Source organism: Callionymus lyra, chromosome 1, assembly GCF_982586985.1.
Source record: "Callionymus lyra chromosome 1, fCalLyr1.hap1.1, whole genome shotgun sequence".
Taxonomy (NCBI): Eukaryota; Metazoa; Chordata; class Actinopteri; order Syngnathiformes; family Callionymidae; genus Callionymus; species Callionymus lyra.
The window spans coordinates 17,482,161-17,504,724 of record NC_141818.1 but is presented as its reverse complement, the minus strand read 5'-3'; the positions used below and the strand labels follow the sequence as shown (position 1 = coordinate 17,504,724).

Genomic DNA, 22,564 nt, shown 5'->3' with positions numbered 1-22,564 from the left:
TCCAGAGTCATTTTTTTCAATCACACAAACACAAACTATTTTTATAAACATCCTTTTCAGCGCATCACTGAAATATATTTCAAATCAACAGTATTCAGACTTAAATGTTTAATATTTTTCCCATAAATGTGTATAAATAGCAAAGTGTACAGTGTGTTTTTCCTACTTCCTGATATGAAGGCATTTATCCTTCATCTGAAGCGCTCACTGCGTTGCCGCTTTCTCGATCTTGTTCCAGAGGCCTCCCTAAATCAGAAAGCAAATGTAAGCAATATGTCACTCCACAAACATGATCATTATCACAAGAAAGAGCATACTGATGGGCGAGCGAGGAAGTCATGCATCCAGCATGAATAATTTGGTCTGATTGTTGGAGAAATCTTGGAGAGGACACAAGAAGAGGAAGAGGAAACCCACCTTTGAAATATCAAAACAACTCTGTCTGAATGTGTTTGTTTGCCGGGCGTGTTTGTTTTTGCGCACAGTTTCTTTCCGAGCAGTTATTCTCCAGATGCTGGTTTCATGTCTACCCAGAGACATTAATTAATAGCTAATCAAAGCTAATGTCTCAGCAGCACATCACCAACACAAAGACATGATTAATACGTAATCAAAGGCTGTGTAGCGCAACGCACAAAGCAGGGCCCACCCCCATCCTTCAAACATGGTGTTGTTAGAGCCATAAATGAGCACTCATGGCTTAATTAGTTGGTGGAGGGAGTGTGTTGTCTTCAAATGAAGTAGTCAGGGATTTATTTCCGAGCCAAGGTTGGTCTCATGAGTGACGACTCAGAGGTGACACATAAATACATGCATGAGAAAAAAAAAACATATATAAATCCTATTCTCTTGTAATCTATCTACCAAATAAAACAATACAAATATCAAATAATTGTGTTGACTACTCTTACCTGTCAGGCCAAGTCTGTAGCAGACGGAACTACACAAGTGTTTTTGCAGGAAACCATGGATGGCAGCTTCGCCCAAGTTATCAGCTCCAAACAGCATCTCATCCCTCCTTCTGCAGCAGAAATGTCATACAGACAATGCTTTATTTACCCCTTAGTAATGTATAAACTAATGTACTTTATTTAAGGAAATGATTTTACCTCTTAAAAATACACTTCTTAAATAAAATACAATCACTATATATTAAAGTTTTAGTTTATTACTATATGAACAAGTTAATGATTTTATGTTTGCAATTTTTCATTTCTTCACCTTTAAAAAAAATATTAAATCATAAGTATTATTTTACAAATACTTTATACTATCTTTTCATATCAGATTATTTTACCTGCTGGTTCCACAAATATGCATTCATATGACAGCAATGAAAATGTTGTTGATATATTATATATTAAATATATTAAAATGTGTATAGATTAATGAAAACTTTTTTTTTAATAACAGGACAATGAACAGCTGCTCAAAAATGGATAAACTAGCATATGTATAGTATAGAACCTGATGTGGCACAATTAGATGCATGAGAAAAAAGTATCATGCTTGCATTAAAAAACAAATACTCAGTTTAAACACGAACTGAACAAAATCTGTAAGAGGCTATAAGTCAAGGTCTATTGTATCATTTGTTTATTTGACTTTTGACCATTTAGTTTTTATCTGTTGAAATTAAAATGATAGATATCATTAGTAATTTAATTTATTATTGACTATCTATCTATCTAAACAAAAGAGGTACTTAAGGATTTGTTTATGTCTTTTTGCACGAGTGCATCCATCTGAACATGTATGTTTGATGTTCGGAGCGGTTTGTGTTTGTTTCTTTTGTCTTTGCCAAGTACTTTGTTTTACAGGATTAGTTTGAAACGTCCCATTTCTGTAAAGTTTAAATGAAACATAAATACCTTTGATCAGCCGCCATGACGACTGTTGGATCAGTTAACTCGTCTGCCACTCCTGTCAAAATGATATAAATTAAAAATTTAAATTAAAAATATAAATATTGTACATGTATATATTGTATTGTACAAACGTTACAGGTCTAACCTTGTAGATCAAGCACCAGCATCTCTCTGCTGGAATACTCATAGGTCCAGTGAGAAAAGGCTAGTAGCAGCTCTTCCAGAAAACCCGCTGGTCTGATCTCCTCCCCTGTGTTGTTGTTGTATTTAAGAAATCTTCCAGGCAACTCTCTCTCAATGGTCACCCATTGACCGTTCGAGTGCCAAAGGACAAGAGACACGTCGATAAATCTGTTGACAAAATACACGTGTTAAAAAATAGCTGAAAAAACTGAAAAAGAAACAAATACAGGGTTGAAGAACTACCTTGGTGAGTAGTGCATGTCAGTAGTTATAACTTTGTTGAAAGCCTGCATCATTTTCTGCGCAGCTCTCTGCTGCTGGATCTCCTTTAGATTTGGAAAACACAGTTACTTCGACAAGTCTGTTTGTTTAAGAACTATGTCCATGTAAATGATCCAGATGCTAAAATCTATGACTCTGTCTTGACTGGTTTATTTCATGAAACAATAATTCGACAGCTACTTGAACACATTTCTCAAACTTACTCTTAAACAGAGCTGCAGGGCCGCACTACCATGGAAGTATTTCTGCCAAGCATCGACGACCTCGGGTCGAAATGCTTTGACCACATAAACAAGTCCGGGTCGGAGGACGCCAGACTCAGCCCAAGTACAGAGCACCCTGCAGCCCTGTCTCAAGCCCCCGTCCAGAGAGCCCTCCGCACTTGTTAGGGGCTGCAGCACGGCTGAAAGGCCTTGTGACGACCACGAGGAGATGACCAATGATTCAGAGTCAGTTGCCGAAGGCGTCTCCATCAGTGAGTACACGCTCACTTCTTCACCTCCTGTAAGAATTGATGATGAAATGTCAAGCATCAATTATTGTAAAGAATACCCAACAAGAAGGAAACACATACCAACAAGAGAGACCGGGGTGAAAGGAATAGTGTGAGCCAGTCTCATTAAGTTGTTTCTTTCCATAGCTGATGGCAAAAAAACATTTATAGATGCTTCTGTAGTAGTATGTGTAATTCCAATACAATACCTGAGTAATGTGGATATAAATCCTCACTGGATTGAAACATAGTGCTTTTGAGTCCTAAAATTGAAAAAGGAAAAGCATTAATATAAAAAATAATAATTACATTGACAATTTTTTGAATAACCTCATGTATTTTTGTTTTACCTTCAGACACACTTCCACTTTGTACACTATAGGAAGTAACATTTTAAGGTCAATGCTTTTGTTTCAACTCTACAATCCATGAATTTGATTGACGGTCTGAATAAAAACGTACTTACGAGGACCTGGGGCTCACAGATCTGGCCCAGCTGTTCCACGCTGAAGGATTGGGGCTCCAAACCTCCTAGAGGCCAATTACAGATAATTAAAGCAACCTAATTGATACACAAATGATTTTTCCCCGATGTCCCGACATATGTTGCCATAATTAATTATCAACACGACCGACATAATTCTGCACCTGATGAAAAGACCTCTGCTTCTGAAGGTAATCCATAGGCTCAAAATCTAAACACAAAGCAATCATCGTTAGTGAGTCAGCATGTCAAATGATAATACTTTACGATACAAAGTAAACATACTGAGCTGACTGAGGCTGGTGGAAGCTGACCAACATGTAGCTTTGCCTTCGAACCTCTGGCGTCTCCTCCAAGAGGTATCAGACAGATTTGACTGTAGATAAGCCATTTTACATGTTTTAATGTAATGTCAAGTTCAAAATCAAACACAAGTGACAATAGGTCTTACAATTTCTTGTATCTTGACTGTCTTTCGTTGGTTTCGATTCGTTCTCCTTGTTCCAAGCAATTGAGAAAAGTCTGAGGATTTTGACCACTCTGCAGAAACAAATACATTAAACAGTTAATGAAACCCTGAAATATCGTCCTAAGTATAACTACTTATGATGTATTCTCACATCCTAAGCAACAATTAGGCTCAATTAAGCTGGCACATGTGGCAAAAAACACAATCTTTATTTGTTTTTACCATTTCCTTGGTTATATTGCTAAAGGCCCTATCCATAGTTTTAAAATGTTCTGCCCCCTAGTGTCACATTGATTTCCTGACGGGTTGCCCAGTTAAAGTTACGTTGTAAAGCCAACAGAGAGTAATTATAATCACAAGAGAATTCTACTAAATGAACCATGATTGTTCAAAATGAAACTAATAATCGCAAAAGATGTGAAAAATAATGTCAAAATGTTACAAATTGCTGCTTTCAGATGATTTGGCTGTTGACTGCATGTTTACCTCTTCTCCTGCTGCATTGTAATGAATCGTCCTCTCCAATAGTCATCACATGATCATTGCCCTCAATGTGAGGCGATGATTCTCTCAGTGAACTGAAGGACGCTCCAGATAAGGTCATATTCTCCACACTGGCAGACAGAGACCTACAATGTCGATAGAATCCAATCTTTGGTTGAAACATCATCCGAGATGGTTTAAGGGAAGATCTGCTGCAAGCTTTTGTTGGAATGTTGTTTATGCCGTCATCCAGACTGAATGCAGGATTTACCAGACCCTCATATAAGTCTGTGTTCTTGGAAAGAAGCAAAGCAGTGTCGGATGTTCTAGACAATGGCAGACTCAAGACTTTTTCTACTTTTTCCACCTCTATTCTTTTGTCAACGTTATCCAAGTCATCATATTCCTCTTCTTCCATAGACGGGTCCTCCTGGCTGGGCTGCAAGTGTAGCGCTAACCGCTCACCAATCTTTTTGGAAAGTGAAGATCCACAGCGTGATGTCCCATAGAGGTTCTGATCCAACAAATGGTTGGATTGAGGTCCATGTGAAGAAAACGTAGTCACAACAGGTTGCTGAGTAGATAGCTGTTGTTTCAGGGAAATGAACCAGTTTTAGAACATGTACAAAGTTGTTGTAACATAACATACCTTTCCTTCTTCCATCTCCTCCCTCTCCCGCCATACAAGATGGCCATCCTTGGATACCTGCCTACTGGACATGAGATTGTTACCGTTGAGCAATGAGGCTGGTGTACTTTTGCACTTCTGTGCCGTCAGTTTTTTCATAATCGGAGACTGTGCTGTCTCATGTTGGAGACTGTGCTGAGATGATCTAATGTCCGAGGCAGATAAAAGGGTCAGTGTGTCTACAGCCAGCACAGAAAGGTCCTGTAGTTGTCCGAGTTGACAGTCCAACTGTGAAAGGCTGTCCTGTATCATGCCGACCCTCTCCGCGACCTCTCCCACCATCAGCGACATCTCCTCTGTGCTGCAAATTTAAGTTGAATAAATCTGAGGTACTGACAATGAGAAAAAAACATATTCACAAACTACTTTACCTCTCGGCTGTGATTCTGATCCTGTTTTTCAGGCTGCATTGTTGCGAGTCACTTTTTCCATAGAAAAACTTGCGCACACATCTTTCTTCAAATTCATGAAGCTTCTTACGGTCTTCATGACTGAGGTAGAGCTCTAATGTGCAGAACAAAAGAAGAAAAAAAAGGTCTGCACTAAAACACCACATTTGACTTGAAGATAACTCACTGAGTCCAGTCCTTCTCTCCTCACGGCCTGTTTGACCCCTGAGCTGCCTATAGACGGCTCTCAAGAAAAGGGTCACGTGACTAAAGAGGATCAATGGCGGTGGCAGCCACGACCTGTCCTGATAGGTCATTATGAAGCGATAGCGGTTGTACTTCCAAAGCTTGTTGGATGTTGATGCCATGTCAAAATATATGTTGCTGTACAAATGATTTCAATTCAGACCATCTGTACTCAGATTCAAACGTGGACATTGCTGATGGTGCTTACTTGAAAAAAGCAATGAGAATGTTGACCATGATGATGTACTGCACAAACATGTAGACCGCCTGTAGAAATGGGGTGAGGAAAGAGGCAGGAGCACAGGCATGACCATCTTCACATGCTGTGAAACAAAGATCAAGTTGAAGAATGAACGATATACTTTACATCAAGTATGTTTGAATAAAAAGGGAGGTCATAATCACAACAAGAATTGAATCAAACTCACTAACGAGGAACAAAATAATTTAACTTAACATTTGTATATTTTTTATTTGTATTTTCGGTTATAGTTGTGTTCACCCTTTTCTGTTAAGTGGGGTCGCCAGAAACAGTATTGTGGATCTAACCTATTGTCATTTTTTTAAGTTGATCTATACTTAATAGTCTACTGACGGTCTATTTCTTTGGCGTAAACCTCTCCATAGATCATCCAGTAGGGCTGAAACACTACATCCCGAGCCAAAGTCCAGGACGGCCCCTCGTCAGGGGACAGGACAGCTTTTCTGGACACTCCATAGGCCAGCAGCACGATGGCCATCATCACCACAATGAAGAACATGTTGCTGGTCTGTGCAGTGGAGCAAAAAAAATCATAAAGATTTCTTTCATTTTCAAGAATCTCTCTTTACCATTTTGGTGATCATAGTGAGGTACGGCCCGGCATGTCGGTTGACAGCCAGCAGATCCAAAAGCCTGACAAACCAAAATATGATGTCCAAGCAGTAACAGATGCGTCCAGCTGTGCGGAACGGATCAGGATGCCAACGAAAAACTAGTCCTGCCAGAAAGAGGAGGATGGCAAGTAAATCAGATCTGTTCCAGTACTCGGCAAACCAAATCTTCAGCTTGTGTCTCAGCTTTCTGGGCTCAGACATTACAACCTAAGACGAAAGATGAGATTTAGATATATTGTAGGAGTCCTTTAAAAATATTGGTTATTCAAGGCCAGGGTCGAATTTTAAATATCTAACTTACCTCTCTGGTTTTCTCCACTGCAGTAGTCAGGATGTAAACAATGACCAGCCACTCTGGAACACTTGGTTCATCACCCATCTTCACCAAGATGGTGTAAGAAAATAGCACCAGAAATGCTAAGTAGGAGATCTACGAACATAAATGTTAAATAATGATTATACATTGCGCGAAAGTAAAAATAAACGGCAGTAGCATGAAGATCACCTACAGTGTGGAACCAGAACTTAACCACAGGAGCTGTGTAGACTTCATAGATTCTCGTGACCCCAGTAAGAAGATACACGGTGCCGGTGGTGACATTTTCTGACACAGTACTGGGGCATCTATCACGCAGTCCTCCACAAACCCAGCCATGCTCAGTATCCTGTGGAAGGAGAGAAAGGAAGATGTAATAAAGTCCCAAAGCTAACTAAATTACAATTCATGTACCATGTGATCTTTTTCCTCAGTGGTTGCAGGCGACTTTGGAAGGTCACGTCCAAATAGTAATGCTTCATGGTTCTGAGGCACATGGCACATTTCAGCTTTGCTTTTGAACTCCAACAGCAAAGTAGCAGGAGGCAGCAAGAGGCTCAGAATGATCTAGAATAATTCATGATTGGTGTTGTCAAATGCTTGTAAAATAACCATCATTTTAGGAGTTTATCAATTTATATTGACTATTACCTTCAGAAAAGAGTTCTTCCTCATGTTAAGGGGCCCGGTCCAGAGATCCTTGAGGAGGGTCTGAGTGCAGGAGTGTGAGACCAAAGCTCTATTATTGGAGGAGACAGCCATCTGCAGGCAGGTGAAGTGGCTCCATGCCTCCATCTCAGAAGTCAACAGCTTCATTGCCATCTGCTCGCTCTGACGAAATGCGCAGTCTAAAAAATCAACAGCCAGCTGACCAAATTCACTGAGGCACAGAGACAGAGCAGGAACATTAACAACCGCAGCATTATCATGCTACAAAGACCACAAAAACAGACTCATTAAGATCAAGGAGCTAGTCAAGAGAAAAACAAACAGCTGAATGGATACTCACAGTGAATATGTGTTGAAGCGCTCGACGATGTTGTCATCAAGACTACTCTCCCGGGCCTCAAAGGCCATGGAGCGGTAGAGTTTACAGGCGACTGCGGCACGTACGAGTGCCTCCTCGCCATGTTTCCAGAGAAAAAGAGCCATTTCCTGTCGCTGCTGAAGCACGGCCCACACAAAGAGGTCGTTGAAGTTGAATGGTGCCAAAAGAGGGGCATCAATGAAGCCCGGATTTGAATCAAACACTTGAGGTTTGGTAGGTGCTGTTTCAGGGTCCTGAAAATGTTAAGAAATTAAAGGTGAACTAGTGGTTACATAATTCTGTTAAACTCTTATTTCCATTTAAGAGAATTGAAGGAGTTATTAAGCCTGATGTTTACATTTCTACTCACTTTTTGTTTGTACGGCTGAGCAGTTCTAAAGAAATTCTGTCTCTTCACATTCCTGCTGTGCTTCAAGTTTGTAAGGAATTCTCTTTGTCTTGACAGTCTAGAGGAACTGTCTTGTCTTTCCTATGATAAAACATAACCATTTCAACGAGGAGAGCATATTGATTTATTTTATTACAATTCGAAGAAGTTTATGACAGTAGCTCACCTTGTCCATCAAGTGACTGTAGGCCGCCCTGAATTGTTTCCTGGTGTAAGTGCTACAGTAACCTCTTCCAATCAGGTACTCGATCACCAGGCCGATGTCAATGATAGTGAGACGATAACCAGGCAAAAGAGAAGTCTAAAAACATACTTACACATTAGACATGCAGCGAAAACACACAAAAAGCTCTTTTATTCCAAAATGAGCTAAAGTACCCGTTGATTCCCCGTGGATTACAAAGCAGAAACAAATAATTTAGATTTTAAAAAGTAGCTATTAAGGGCTAAAAGAAGACTTACAACTTGTAAAATGCTTAAATAAACTTAATTTAGTTAAAACCTTCCTTGGAATGAGACAAAGAAAATTATACTAGTAATAAGGTAGTAGTTATTGCAGTTTGGATATAGATTTACAACTGATGTATCCCAACATAATCACCTGTTTCGCATCTTCTACAAGGTGGTGAAGGAAATGGTGACTTTGGCCTGATGGCTAAAAGACAAAACAATCAAATAAAATGAGGAAGTGATGAAATAAGTTAAAGCATTTAAACAGATGCATGATACAGAACATTATAATGAAAAAATGGGAATATTTAAACTGATATATGTTTACTTAGCTTGAACAGCAGCCACTGCTTGCTGCGGTTTTATTCCATAAATGTAATAAATGTGCCTTTAATTGAGATTAAAAGGAGCTGTGAGGTCTTAAAAACAACAGAAATAAATCCAATTCAACTCAGCAATTAAATAAAATTAACCAGATGCTATGCTAACATTGTAATCCCTTATTCACTGGTAAGTACTTCAAAACTTAAATCTATTTAGTCATTTAAAAAGTACATATTGATGAAATTGCTTGGGAAAAATGCAGGATTACATAAAGGATTACCGTATTATAGAGCTCCTCCAGACGGTGCACGGTAAGGAAGCGATTCATTGTCATTCCATTGTCGATTAACAATTTGACAAAAGCGACACGGTCCATTGCTAAAGCATCCAGCAGTACCTTCTCCAAGGAACCTGCCTAATGGGATATGGAAAATATATCTGTGGTTTAAAAAACTTTTTAGCTTTAATACTTGTTCTGATCTGTTTGATACTGAACCCACGTTTTTTTAAGCAAGCCAAGACTATATCAGGCTCTTTTTAGTGTCTCTTCAATGGTCTTCAAGGCAGGTTTTAGATATAATTTCAAAATCTTGTGGATCTATTTCAAAGCCTCCCTTGGCTTCCAGTCACATTGCTGAATTACCACTTTGCCATCGGTCTGGGCACAGCTTCAGGTCCTCGGGCAGGAGTCCCCGCTCAACCTTCAGTCCCTGAAACTCTGCCGTAACATCTGCTGGCTTTTACTTCTGCTTCTTTTTCCAATCTTTTTTGTATTAGTTTTGAACTGTGTGTCACATGCTGACCACTGCAATGGACAGCTATTGAAAATTCATTTTCTCCTGAATACAACAGTTTCTTTGAAGGAGAGTAATGACAACAATCATGACTCTCTTTCAAAGAGGCCAAGAATGATGTGGCTGAAAACACATTGGTGCTATTAAAGTGACAATTTCAAACTAGTCCTGAATACACGGAGAGGGAAACTGACTGAACAATGTTCTTTTTGTTGGACATTTTAAAGAGCTTTATAGCAAAGCCATAGGCCAATACATTAAGTTAGAACAAGTGCATTTTATTTCTCATGTTTTAATAAAAGCTGTTCTTATTTAAATGGATCACGTGGCCTTGTCTATTCTCTGCTTGTTTATTAAAAAAACATTTATAATGAGACAGATGTATAACGGGACAACATAACATTGGTCAAAATGAGAGTGTATTCCAGCTATATGTATTATGATTGCACTGCAGTGAAAGTATTGTTTTTTTTATGAATTCATTGTTATTATAAAATAAGCAATTACACAAAGAATTATTTTTTAACTGCCCTACCTTCCAGTGTTGTCCTGGCACAAGAACGTCTTTCTGGGCAATATCAGCTCTGTTCCAGGCCAGAGTTATGTTCAGCTGCGCTGCAGGACTGGCATTGGTGCCTTTAAAACATTATAAAACAGGAACTGTCACCAGAGTTTTTGATGAAATCCGACTTCAACCATCATATCTTTGCAAAACTGTTTACACTATGTATGCATTCAGTGAAGCTTATCCATAAATAAAACATTTATTTGCATAGGAAAATTAAAATTAAATAAAAAACCTTTGAGCGTTGACGTCAAAATAGATGCATCTGGACCAATCTGCTCATCTGACTCAGAGTCAAAGATGGTTATCTGTGAGTGAAAAAGTGTTATTGTTTATGGTTTATGGTTGTTTAAGTTCTCAGCCTTCACAACTGATTTTGTGTTTCTTACCGACTGCCTGTGATCCATACACTGCAACAGGAGTGAATACAGGTGAGAAGCTTCGGGAGCATCTACTCCAAACACAGCTCTGATCCTGACAAGGAATCCGTCCTTGATATCTGCTTCTAAATTTCTGTAAGTACAAGCTCATTCGGTTCGATTATTGTGTTGTGTTGTATTTACATTAGAATGATACATTTTGTTATTTACTATTGATGCATTTTATTTTTAATGCTTGTTGATGCTTGTTATTGATGCTTGTTATTAAAGTACAATTAAACTGGGGAATTAGCAAAAGAAAATTAATAATAAAGAAAAAACAATATCAGGTGCTTATTTTTATTTTCTCAGAAAGATAAAAAAGGAAGACGATCATGGGGTAATTTTCGACATGATTATTGAATTGTTTCGCTGATGTTCTTAGTTATTAAGATCTAGCACCCTCTAGTGGACATTTATTATGATCGAACTCAATACTGAAGGATTACAGCACAATCCAAAGATTATACATGTTACATGCGATGTTCTCAGAGGTGATCTTGGTCTTTGATTTCAATCTGTCGATGTAAGTATGATCCTCAGGAGGCCCGACACCATTTGGACAAGAATATTTCTACACTGAGTGCAGTGGCTCCGGTCTGAGTACCTATTTGATGGATTTTTTCCACTATGGCTTTTCATTGCTTACAACTCATTCCACAGGTTTATTTAAAAAATGAAAATGGAATCCGACAAAGTTATTAATATTGTGTGTTACACTGCGTTAGGTTCTCACTAGACAGGTGATGACACCGAGTTGGAACGGGCCTGTAATCAACACCCGTGCATTCACTAATAAAGATTCCTGGTTACAGTCTGTGGTGTCAGATTTTGTCCCAACTGTTCAAGAGTTATCCATGAGCAAGTTCTTGTTTTGAACTTCCACCTGCTCTCTCACTTGTTTATTGCTCCTGCTGCCGTACGCATGTTGACCACTGTTTTTTATTTGTTTCGTCTTTTACTTTATACTTTTGTTGTTTGTTTTTTATTCTTCTCAGTGTTCTGTGATCTTCTGTATTTTCATTTTTTGAGGCTGTTCCCTCAGTTTACATTCAGTGACGCCTTGTTTCCCCTAATCGTTGATTTTTTGTTATACATGTGTAAATTGTTGTAAAATTAATCTTCTTCTATCACATCTAACTGTCTAACAACACATACTAGGTTGAGTTCAGAAAAGATTCATAAAATATATCAGTATATTTTTCATATTACTATATTGTAGGTAGGTAGGTAGTTAGAACTTTATTGATCCCTCAGGAGGTCTCCTTCGTTTTTTTTCCAATTAACTACAGCAATACAGCAATTATTCATAAAAATAAAATAAGAACAAGAACAAAGATTGTATCATCTTGTTCTTTCTCTTTATTTCTCTAAGTCTAAAGATAAGATAAAGAACATAGATCATTATATATATTGTGTTTACATGTTGTGTTTAAATGTTTCTGATTCTGATATTGACGGTCGGTACAAACACTAGTCAACTATATCAGCCAAGACAAAACAATCAAAACCAAAAGATCAAAGTTCAAACCTGTCCACGGATGTTAACTTGTGTAAGAAGGAAAGCAGGTCGGCTGCTTTTCCTGACCCGTCAAACACAAACACTGGTATCGGAGGAATATTACTGAGATAGTCCAGCACTGTGGAGATAATAGAAGGGCCTCCTTCTAACACCACACACACCGCCGGAACTCCCTGGTTTAACCCTAGAAAGAAGGGAAAGAAAGGTTGAGTGGTTTGATATCTGTTAACAATGATATATTATGAACAAACAAGACTGACGAGGATGTATTTTCTGCTGCTGGATGAGTCTCTCCAGCTTCCTCCTGAGGTCTTGCTGGCAGCCATGTTTCCCCATGGTTCCATCATCCACCAGGAGGAAGTGAGAGTGGAAACTGTTAAGACAGGCGCGCTTGCTCAGTGGGTTACCCAGTGGTTGATACGGCCGGAAGACCTAATTTAAGTTGAACAAAAAATCACATGACGTTCACATCAAGAGAAGTCGTGTCTTCCACATGTCGAGATCATCGCACTCACATCTCTGCCTACGAGGTCAGCGTGGTTGTCAATCACTCCCCACGGTGGGATTCCTACGGTGTGCCTCTTTCTCAAGTCATGGCTTCCAAATGTTTTCACTGCCTCGCCGACATACTTGGACACACCTAGTGGATCGTATAAACAGCTCGTTGCTTACAAAACCACTTCTTCTGCACAGGAAAATGACACTGTTGAGTATTGTTCACAACAAAACTGTTTATAATTCTGCCATTGGGTCAAGACGTCTTTCCGTCCGACAAGGGATTAAACTGCCAGGACTCTATGAAAGTATTTACATGCCATCAATGGTTTACATTTGTTAACAAATGTTGAAACGTGTCATTTTTATTGAAATGATATAGTTTATAAAGCATTTTTCTGTATTTTTTTATTGAATTGAATACAATTTCTATATTACAAAGTTGAATTACTTTTTGTCATAGTTTTATGAATTATTTAATTAAAGAATCAAATATTTTCTAAATTAATTAATGTTTTATACACAGTTGTAATTTCCCTTTCTAATCATTCAAAAATTACATATTAATTCAATATTTTTACATTTGTAGTATTTTAAATTTAATATAATAGTGCCATTATGAAATGGGTTTTTTTTACACATAGTTTGATATTTTTATTTAAATAATTCCAAGATAAATGTTCTAAATTCTATATTTATTTGAATTCATAGTCTTTTCAATTCAATATAAAGTGTTTGTATAATAGTGCCAACATTTTAAGATTCTTTATTTTTATACAATTATAAAAATAATAATAATAATTTAATCTTTAAATAGATACAATATTGAATTCAGTTATTTAAACATTTCAACTAACCTTTGTGTTATTTACCACGAACATGTTTGTTTTTGGGTCACCTTGACCCAGATATAACCCATTTTTAACCTTTGAAATAGTAAATTAAACCTTTCAATATTCTAATGGCACTGATGTTCTTCCATGGACCCCTTTTGGCCAAATTTTCTGTATTTAGAAAGGTAGCCTAACAACAGGAGGACAAAGAACATGTTGTCAATGTAATAAATATGGGTAATAACTGTAAAATGTTATGTTACAGGATTATTTAATCAAAAGTGTACATGATAGCCACAATAGGACATTGGGGACAGTTTTTAGTATAAAGAATGAGTATAATAAACACCAACTGTATCCAAAAGATTCCTTAAAATCAGCAGCCATGTCGGATACTCAAAGATTCACCTGTATTGATGCCATCAGTCAGTATCCAGGCTCCTGTGCTGACTGCAGCAGTCACCACACCTTTGCTGAAAGCCTGTTTGACTTTAGGAGGTAAATGGAAGTTTTCGGAACCTCCCTGGACAGTGATCAAAAGTTTGGGTCTCTCCATCTGCCACTCCTTAAGCATGAGCTGGAGCATCAACTCTGGTTTGGAGTCCACAGCCAAGCGAACATACTGTGATGAAAGCACGTTATATGAGAGTTTTTGTGATGATGAGAACATCTTCAATAATCAACTTGTTAATTCCGATCAATAAATCTTGTAATCACACACTTTGGCTCTGCAAACACGTGTTGCTGTGTCCTCGAAGTCAACGGTTCCGAAAGCGTCGGTAGAACTGGCTCTGGTGTGACGTTCAATGGACCACTCTTCCTCCACATCTTCCCCATGACGCACTGATACGGGAGGAAGCGACTCCTGCCAGGAGTGCTCTACCATCAGGCGACCACAATAGCATCTGCATGTTAGAAATACAGTTAGATTTCAGGTACATGCAGCTTCTTAGGTTGTTTAAAGCGTAGCATTCGTAGGATTGAAAAGATAGTTTTCCCCCCGTGTTAGAAGAGGGTATCAGCAATGTTGTGCAACCTCCTTTGGACACTTGCCCATACCACATGTGCATTTGAATACATAACATGATTTCAGCTCTTGTTAGGTTCGTTTCCTGTTTTAGCTCACCAGGAAAATTTGTATTGTGATGATTTTTTTCCTCCTCTGATTTCATTATGTGTTGCATTTCACAAGATTTGATTTATATGTTTAATTAGGTCCACAAAAGCAACTTCTTATTACACATCAATGAAGCATTATGAATACACAAACACATTAGTATGATGTTTACCTGATGAGGTTTTGACACACTTGACAAACTGGGGAACATCTGAAAATGACAGGAAATTACACATGAATTCCTTCAAACTGTCTCTATTCCTGGAAGTAATGGTTGAGTTCCAGACGAAGCAGTTAATAAATGACTGACACAACAATAACAACTAATTTAGCTGTACTGAGAACAATCGTGATGGTAATTTAAAATGATTCCTGGACACTCATCAATCCAATTAGTCTCTAATGTACCTGTGTAGGTCCCGAGTTGATGAAATAAACTTCACACACTCTCTCTTGAAGAAGGTTTCCTCGATCCAGGACTTGCGTGACTGGAATAACAAGCGGGACGCATGATAAGGAAAACACCGACGATTAAACAAGAATAAAAATCCCAACAGTTATTGGATGATAGTAGCATCAGTGACCTTGTCAGGAGAGGTGGTTTTGACCTGCATGCTGAATCAGAAGAACAACGTGAAATTCTTAAAATCTAAAGCACTCGTCCAATAAGTTGAGCAGCTTTCTGGAGCTCCCTCTTGTGAGTTTCCAGGAACATTCAACAATGGCATCGCAAAACAATTCTGGTGGGAAACAAACACGCATCCGCTTCCTGATGTAAATGAAAGTCACGTCATGTTTACCTGCCCCACCAGCACACAATAGCTGGTGCAACAATGCAGTGACCTAGTGTGAGCCAAATATTTCATGATTCAAATATGAAGATACATTTTATATTTATTTTAAAGTAGAAAAATAATTGTAATTCAATGCAATACATAATGTATTTATATTACACAGTTTACATTTTAACAAGTGGGAAGAGCGTTTGCAATAAAACACTTCTTGTATTAATACGTGTTATTCATTCAGACAGGAGTGACACTATAAATACACACTGTCTCAGTGCAGTGTGTTTTTATACCACTGAGAATATTCATGTACATCTTCTGTACATTATGGTCAATGGATTTAATTCAGCAGAGCGTGTGCGATACATTAATAAATATATATTTTTTTCAAAATACAGGATGCTATATTGCATAATATTGTGTATTTAGTGATTTGTTCTATATATTTATACAGTTTATAGCAAAACGTTGTGTTTTTATTTCTCCCTGATAACCTAAGACATGTAGTATTGAGTGTATTAATTTAAATTTAAGAATTCTTGTAATAAAGTTATAAGTTGCATTAACATAAACTGGGGTTTTGACTCAGCAAACTTATTAGCAAACACAACATACAGCTAACGCTAATAATGCTATTAGATAGCGTGAAGCTAATAATTAAACCAAAGCTCAGAAGTTCGATCCATTAACAGGTGAACAGGTGTAACAGGTGAGTTCTGGTCACAAGAATAAAGTTCAGTAAAGCAAAGTACTCACCATGGTCGCAGGAGCGTTCGAACCAAGTGTGGTTTGGACTCTCAGGGAAGTCTCTTCATCTCACTCCTCTGACCTGAAGGTCTTCTGTGGACTCACTGCAGGTCCAAAGTTCAACAGGTTCTTCGGAACTTCACAAAGGCTTTCACTCAGTTCAGTCAAGACATGGTCTGGAGAGAATATGTTGAAAAATATCTTCCGTTTCTGATGCGTTCATTTCCTCTGCCATGAAGCAGCGGAAGCCATTTGTCAATGAATGCAAAAGGTTAAAAATGGATTTTAATTTTCACGATGGTTAGAACGAGCTTATTTTCAAGGTACTCGATTTAGATGGTGTTGCATCATGTCATCTGGATTTTGAAATGCTTGAAGGTTTCCTCATTCATTTGAATAGCTTCTTAAAACCATAAAAAACAATATATAATCAAACCACAAAGACAAATCAACATATTGCTGCAACAGATTAGAAAACTTTTATTTCCAAGAACACACATCTCGAATCACAGGAGCCGATCTATTCATTTGACTTCCACCCATTTGTATGAAGTCTCTGTGCTTTTCCCACTTTGTTCTCCACTCCACAGCTCTACGGATCATCTAAAAATCTGTGGACTGCAAGACTAATTCAACGGTTTACTAAAATATCTACAGAAAAAATAAATCAGGCGGAAAAAATCTAAACATTACTTTTGTTTAAGAAGTTTATCAAATGCTACAAAAACATTGTGAGTTGACCAGCAATAAAACTTCCAAGAATGATTTCTTGCTAAACATTTTTGTGACAATAAGAAAAAGGGGATAAGAGGAATTAAACGGTCCAACCTTTCCAAAACATTCTTAAAATACACTCCAACTCAGTTGTAGTCCAGAAAACTTCCGAAAGAGGAAATGCTTCAAAAGTCTTCCTTATGGGTAACTTTTTCCAGGATGTTGGGAATGTTTTTGTTCGTGTTTAAAAAAGAAAAGTACATTTTCCCCCAAACCTACAGCTTGTTGCTGACAATGTAAGGATCATCTCGGAAGAGTCCGACTGCATCAACCTGAAAGACATCCACGTATCTTCAAGTTGCTTTTTACCACCTGGAGGAAGAACCAGAGATAACAACTTCAGAACTACTGCAAGAGTTTCTTCAGGTCTCCATTACATCTGAAGGGTTTTTTGTCTCTGGGTTTGCACGCGTCTGGTCGGTTGCTTCATCCAGAAGAGACATGTCGAGCTCTGGCAGAGGAATCCTCCAGTATTGAAACGAATTGTAATCTTCTGGGTTGTAGTCCTGTTCTGCCTGAAATGACAAGTGTAGAGAGAAAATATCTGTTATTGTAAGACAGCCAAGATACGAGAAGGAAAACATGCATTAATGGAAATTTTAAAAGATGTTTCATGTACTTTACATTCTTAATACGCATTTGTATAGTATTGTGTTTTTGCTTTATTTTTATATGATGTATTATGTAAACTGTCTGCATCTTTGTTGGAACTACATATGGAAATATTGTGCTAAATCTGGTGCAGACATCTTTTTAATGCAACAGTGTCCTTTTAAATAAACTGATATTTAAATATTTTTCAGAGGGTGAATATACCAGTACCATCAGGGCCCAATGGAACTGAATTATAATGTGAAATTGCTAAACAATAGACTTTCCGAACTGATTTAAACTTTTTACTAATGTTAGTCAAAGCAATTTCAATCAAGAGTGGTGCGATGGCGACATCTAGTGGCGACACGGTAAACCTTCCACAATGTTTACACTATTGTTTCAACTGGGGGCTTTGAAATACGCTACTTACGGGTTCTTCTGATCCGGGATCTTGGACTCTGGTACCGACTGGATCATCTCTGGGTCGTTTCTTCTCGTTAGCACGAGTGGGTTTTTGCAAACTTCCAGGTGACCACGCGTCTGATGGAGGCTTTCCAGTTGTAGACAAGTCTCTCGACAGTGGATGACAAGGTTCTCTTGGCTGCTGATCCTCGAGTTCCATGAAGCAATGTGGTCTCTTTCCTCGTCGTCCGTCCGTCAGAACATGCGGTGGAGCCGGAGCAGCCATAGTCTGCAGCGGCGTGTCAGCAGCGCGCACACCCCTGCTTCGTTTGGAGGGCGAGTTGCTGAAAGAAGACTCGTCGGTGGCTCTCTTCGACATTAAAAAAGTAGCTCAGAACTGAGTAAACTATAGCACATAAGAACACATTTGCGAGAAAGCTTTTGTCCCTTTTCACAAACTGCAGCAGACACCGGTAGTAGTTTCAAGAGATTGGCCAATCAGATTCGAGACCAACTCGTTGAGCCCGCCCATTGGAGGGCAGCATCACTTTCAGGTAGCGGGAATTTAGAGCTCCCGCCACAATTTTTGCCTTCTATTATACATCTATTAAAAGTATAAAACTGTTTATCACTCCATACGTAATGGATTAAAAGTGTACATTTATATGCGTTCAAATGTACTCAATACCTATTATCGTATATATCAATTCATTAAAATCAGTCTTCACAATATTTCGAGATGACAATGTTTTGTATCAACTTTTTAATTACATTCACTACAATATTAAACAGAGTTACATAAGAATATTTAAAAGCTGTCAAAGCGTGGTTAAAATTATTTATTGTTGCAATGAAATAAAACCACATAAAACAGAAACATTGATTTTAGTTTCAGATCAAAGTGTAAAAAGTGTTCATCTCTATTCACACAATTCCTAAGGCAATAGTCAGCTCATTTGACAGTTTTTTTTAAAATATGGTCTTGATTGAGCCTCAATCGGTGCAGCGGTCTCCTGAACAAATTATATTTAACATCAATCCATATCTTTATCTTTCAATGTTCCTGATCAGATTTCAAAGTTAACCACAAGTCTTTACTAGTTGTTTTTTTCCTGTCACGTTGGGTAGTCTGGATCTTCCATTCGTGGTGACTTGGCAGCCGGTGGAGAGTAGCTTTGTTCCTCCTCTTCATCTTCATCATCACAGTTAAAATAAAGATCTCCGGGTTTCCGTGCCACAAAGAAGACACAATCATACACGTATCTCAACATGGAGCACTCGTTTTCCGTATAAGTGGTGTGCATAGATGTATTTTCCACCTAGGAGGAACATAAACTCCATTTTAAAACATGCATTTTAATTTTCAAATAAAAACTAAATACATAAGTTTGGATCTTACCTCCATGTGAAAGCCCAAATTGACCATCGCAGTTCTTATGTCATCATAACTGAGTTCAACTGAGAGCTCATTGGCCATGTTCTCAAAGTGGTAAAGGAGAGGACCTGAAGAAGTAGAAAATATTGAATGTTTTCGTTTCGTTGAACATAACATAGGAGACGACAAATGCTTCCTCATTTACTTATATATGAAAACAGAAAAATGCAGAAAGTTTGTCTTTGAGAAGAAGAATTTGACTTTTTATAGCACTTCCTTCACTGTACTTTGGGATTAACCACTATTAACAAACCAAGCCATAAGCACATTAATTTGATACATGAAATGATCGACTAGGGAATTTATGTGATAAAAATAACATTTAAAATAGAGGTTTGATCTTTATGCTACTATAACTTTACAAATATTACAATGCCGCTACCTAAAGGGTGAAAAATGTAGTTAAAGTAAATAAATAAGGGATTATTTCACCTAGTTCTAAAACAAAATTACTGACCAAGGTTGATCCACACCCCACCAGGCTTCAGAATCTTCCAGATATTCTCAACATATTGTATGACATTATGAGCCGTGTCGATGAAGAAACATGTAGCCACACAGTCCCATGAAGCTGAAAGAAAATAAATATTATTTAAAAAAAGACTAACACCACCAAAAAGAAAAAAGGTTAAGATCAACCAAGACTATTTCGGTTCACTGACCTGGTTCTGAGTAGACCTCCACAAAGTCTCCTGCCACCATCGAGAAATCTGAATTCAAAGGCAAACTTTGTGGATTCACATCAGGAAATGTTATTGGTCGGATCTGGTCAATGGACTTCTTGTTGTTGCTATACTGGTGGATCCAGGGATAGAGGGTCAACGAGTTCAACTGTTCACACCTAGTGAAAGGAATTTCATTTACTCTGATTAGCTGCATCTTAAGTAACAGATATGAACAATATATTTGTTTAGATATTTACCTATTTAGAATGAAGTTTGAAGAGAAAAGCATGAAAAAGCTCCACTCGTTGCCCTGGCAGGTATAACCCAGCCTTGCGATCTCCCAGGCTAGCCGACCCAGACCAGCACCCGGAACCAGTACACTCACCTTAGACACATCACTGACATGATAAAATGCATAGGAATACACACATCAAATAGAAGAGACCAACTGAGACAAACATTTTTGTATATGTAGTTAAAGCATGCATTTTTCATGCATCTGGTCCTTACTAAAGTTCAGTGGGGAAGAGTCTTTGGATCTCCTGAATGATGGGTTGGTAGCAGGACTCCCTCTCAGCACGGCCTGTTTCACTCCAGTCTCTGACAAACTGCTTGATTGTAGACTTTAGCTTGTCCATGTCAAAGGTGGAGGCACGGACTTTCCTTGGGTCCTCCTGAGAACGGGTGAATGTTCATTTTTATTCATCTTTAAACTATATATTTTTTGGTCTACTCACCCTCTCACCATACTCTATGTTCTCAAACATGTCGATGCTGTTTTGTACGATGCTCTCCAACACTTTTTGGTTGTGATCAGCACACTGGCTTATCCGGGGTAGATTCGTTAGAACACAAGGCACCAAATTCTGGTGGTGCTGTGGAAGACTGCGAAATTGGCGCTCTGCTCGCTTGACCTGGTCCTGGACATGGATCCTGATGAAAAAAAGACAATCTATACATTTGGCTTATGATCATCTTAGACTGTTGGTACTAAGGATGTTGACTGGCAGCTATGTAGGTAGATGAACATGCATTTTTCTCACAGTAATTTCAGTGTATTAGGACTGTTGAGAGGGACGCAATAGAACGTGCTTAAGATTCCATAGATAAGTCTTACACATCTTAAATAAGCATTACAAATAAGAACAATTGTTACTTAGACACCAAGTGCTTCAGGCTTCTGCCTCCATCACAGAGGTAGCACGAATGAGAAATTTAGATTTTCTAGAGCAGATTCAGCAATCTCTGGCTTAATGATCCCAAGATGTTCCAAAGCCAGAGTACAGCGACCTTCATATGCCTTATGATCTACATTGAAATTATTATATTTAAAGATCCTTTTATCCCATCAATTTTGTAATATACGAGTAAAGTATATTCAAACAAATACTTCAGTGTACCTTTTCAAAAGGTTTAATTTCATTAAACTGTATTTAAACAAAAACTGGTATATCACGTGACCTTAGGTCTATTAGATATGTGGATGATCGGGCGACATTCAAAATATTTCGTTTGGTATCGTATTGGTGGATAACAACGACGATTACATATGAAATATAAATATCTGGTTAGAATTCAATTAAAAGACTGAGGTTTTTTTATTAGAGTCAGTACAATGTGAGACTAGCTCCCGCTTGTTGAACCAACTGACGTTGAAGTGAATCCGTCGTACCTGTAAAATCTAAACGCATCGATAATCCTCCAGAAATGTTCTCTTTCCAGTCTGGCCTCCTCTTCTGGGCTGTATTTTATTTTTTCTTTGTGAAAACATTCTTCTGCTATAGCGTTTTCTTCTGTTTCGGCCATGTTTGAAACGGACAATAGACCAATCACGACGAAGCAAAAGACTTCTTCGTACCCGTTTAAATTTGTAACTGTGCATTTGTATGACCTGCTTCTGCCATCTACTGGACACGATTAGAAATGCAGTGGCAGATTTATTTATTTTTAATATCACGGTCATTACAATTTCATTTAATGAGAAAAATTCAATGTGAAGATTCATGCTTTTTTATTTTAATGGTCTGATCGGACTGATCTACTTCCATGTGCCCTTTCCGTGTAAACGCATTACAAATTCAAACTCTTGCATACATTGGAATTTTTCTTGCGCAATTTTTATAACAAAAAAAAACAATAATTCTATAAATTAATGTAAAATAACTTAAGTTAAAGGTTTTATGTGATAACTTTAAACAAGTGAACAGATTATTTTTATTAAAGATTGAATAATAGTTTGTCTGTGGTCACTTATACTGTATGTTCGTGTTAAGACATCCATTAGTTACCATTATTACTGTTATGGTCATAACTAAACTGAATTTAGGGGCAAAAGATTCTGATTTAACTTCAATTTATGGGTTTTGTCTCTCAATTACTTCACTCAATTCGTGGTCATTATTGTAGTCATTCTAAATCATCACCAGA

At 37.9% G+C, this 22,564-nt stretch overlaps 3 protein-coding genes across 3 annotated transcripts; all 3 read right to left on the bottom strand.

Moving 5' to 3' along the window:
• Positions 1–15: 15 nt before the first annotated feature.
• On the bottom strand, positions 16–16,301 carry trpm6 (transient receptor potential cation channel, subfamily M, member 6). The gene is given in 39 exon segments (XM_087795371.1): positions 16–246; positions 912–1,021; positions 1,872–1,923; positions 2,014–2,219; positions 2,295–2,377; positions 2,537–2,835; positions 2,908–2,973; positions 3,036–3,089; positions 3,177–3,202; positions 3,293–3,357; positions 3,475–3,521; positions 3,596–3,686; positions 3,762–3,850; positions 4,266–5,251; positions 5,322–5,454; positions 5,527–5,723; positions 5,794–5,908; positions 6,181–6,355; positions 6,417–6,668; positions 6,763–6,891; positions 6,971–7,126; positions 7,192–7,344; positions 7,429–7,657; positions 7,787–8,058; positions 8,175–8,294; positions 8,380–8,514; positions 8,815–8,868; positions 9,268–9,402; positions 10,317–10,417; positions 10,582–10,654; positions 10,736–10,859; positions 12,297–12,471; positions 12,548–12,719; positions 12,803–12,927; positions 14,024–14,237; positions 14,337–14,520; positions 14,905–14,943; positions 15,141–15,220; positions 16,277–16,301. Coding segments are annotated over 39 exon segments (5,781 nt in total). The 5' UTR covers positions 16,280–16,301; the 3' UTR covers positions 16–184.
• Positions 16,302–16,750: 449 nt separating this feature from the next.
• On the bottom strand, positions 16,751–18,486 carry LOC148088247 (uncharacterized). Its single transcript, XM_087805304.1, has 2 exons — positions 18,066–18,486; positions 16,751–17,556 (listed from the first exon to the last, which is right to left on the bottom strand). Exons 1-2 carry the CDS (start codon positions 18,414–18,416, stop codon positions 17,404–17,406), a joined length of 504 nt encoding a protein of 167 aa, XP_087661430.1. The 5' UTR covers positions 18,417–18,486; the 3' UTR covers positions 16,751–17,403.
• Positions 18,487–18,783: 297 nt separating this feature from the next.
• carnmt1 (carnosine N-methyltransferase 1) lies at positions 18,784–21,947 on the bottom strand. The gene is made up of 8 exons (XM_087805170.1): positions 21,810–21,947; positions 20,875–21,070; positions 20,648–20,811; positions 20,395–20,535; positions 20,135–20,313; positions 19,930–20,043; positions 19,437–19,540; positions 18,784–19,356 (listed from the first exon to the last, which is right to left on the bottom strand). The coding sequence occupies exons 1-8, from the start codon at positions 21,941–21,943 to the stop codon at positions 19,153–19,155; spliced, it is 1,236 nt and encodes a 411-aa protein (XP_087661296.1). The 5' UTR covers positions 21,944–21,947; the 3' UTR covers positions 18,784–19,152.
• Between the last annotated feature and the right edge of the window lie 617 nt (positions 21,948–22,564).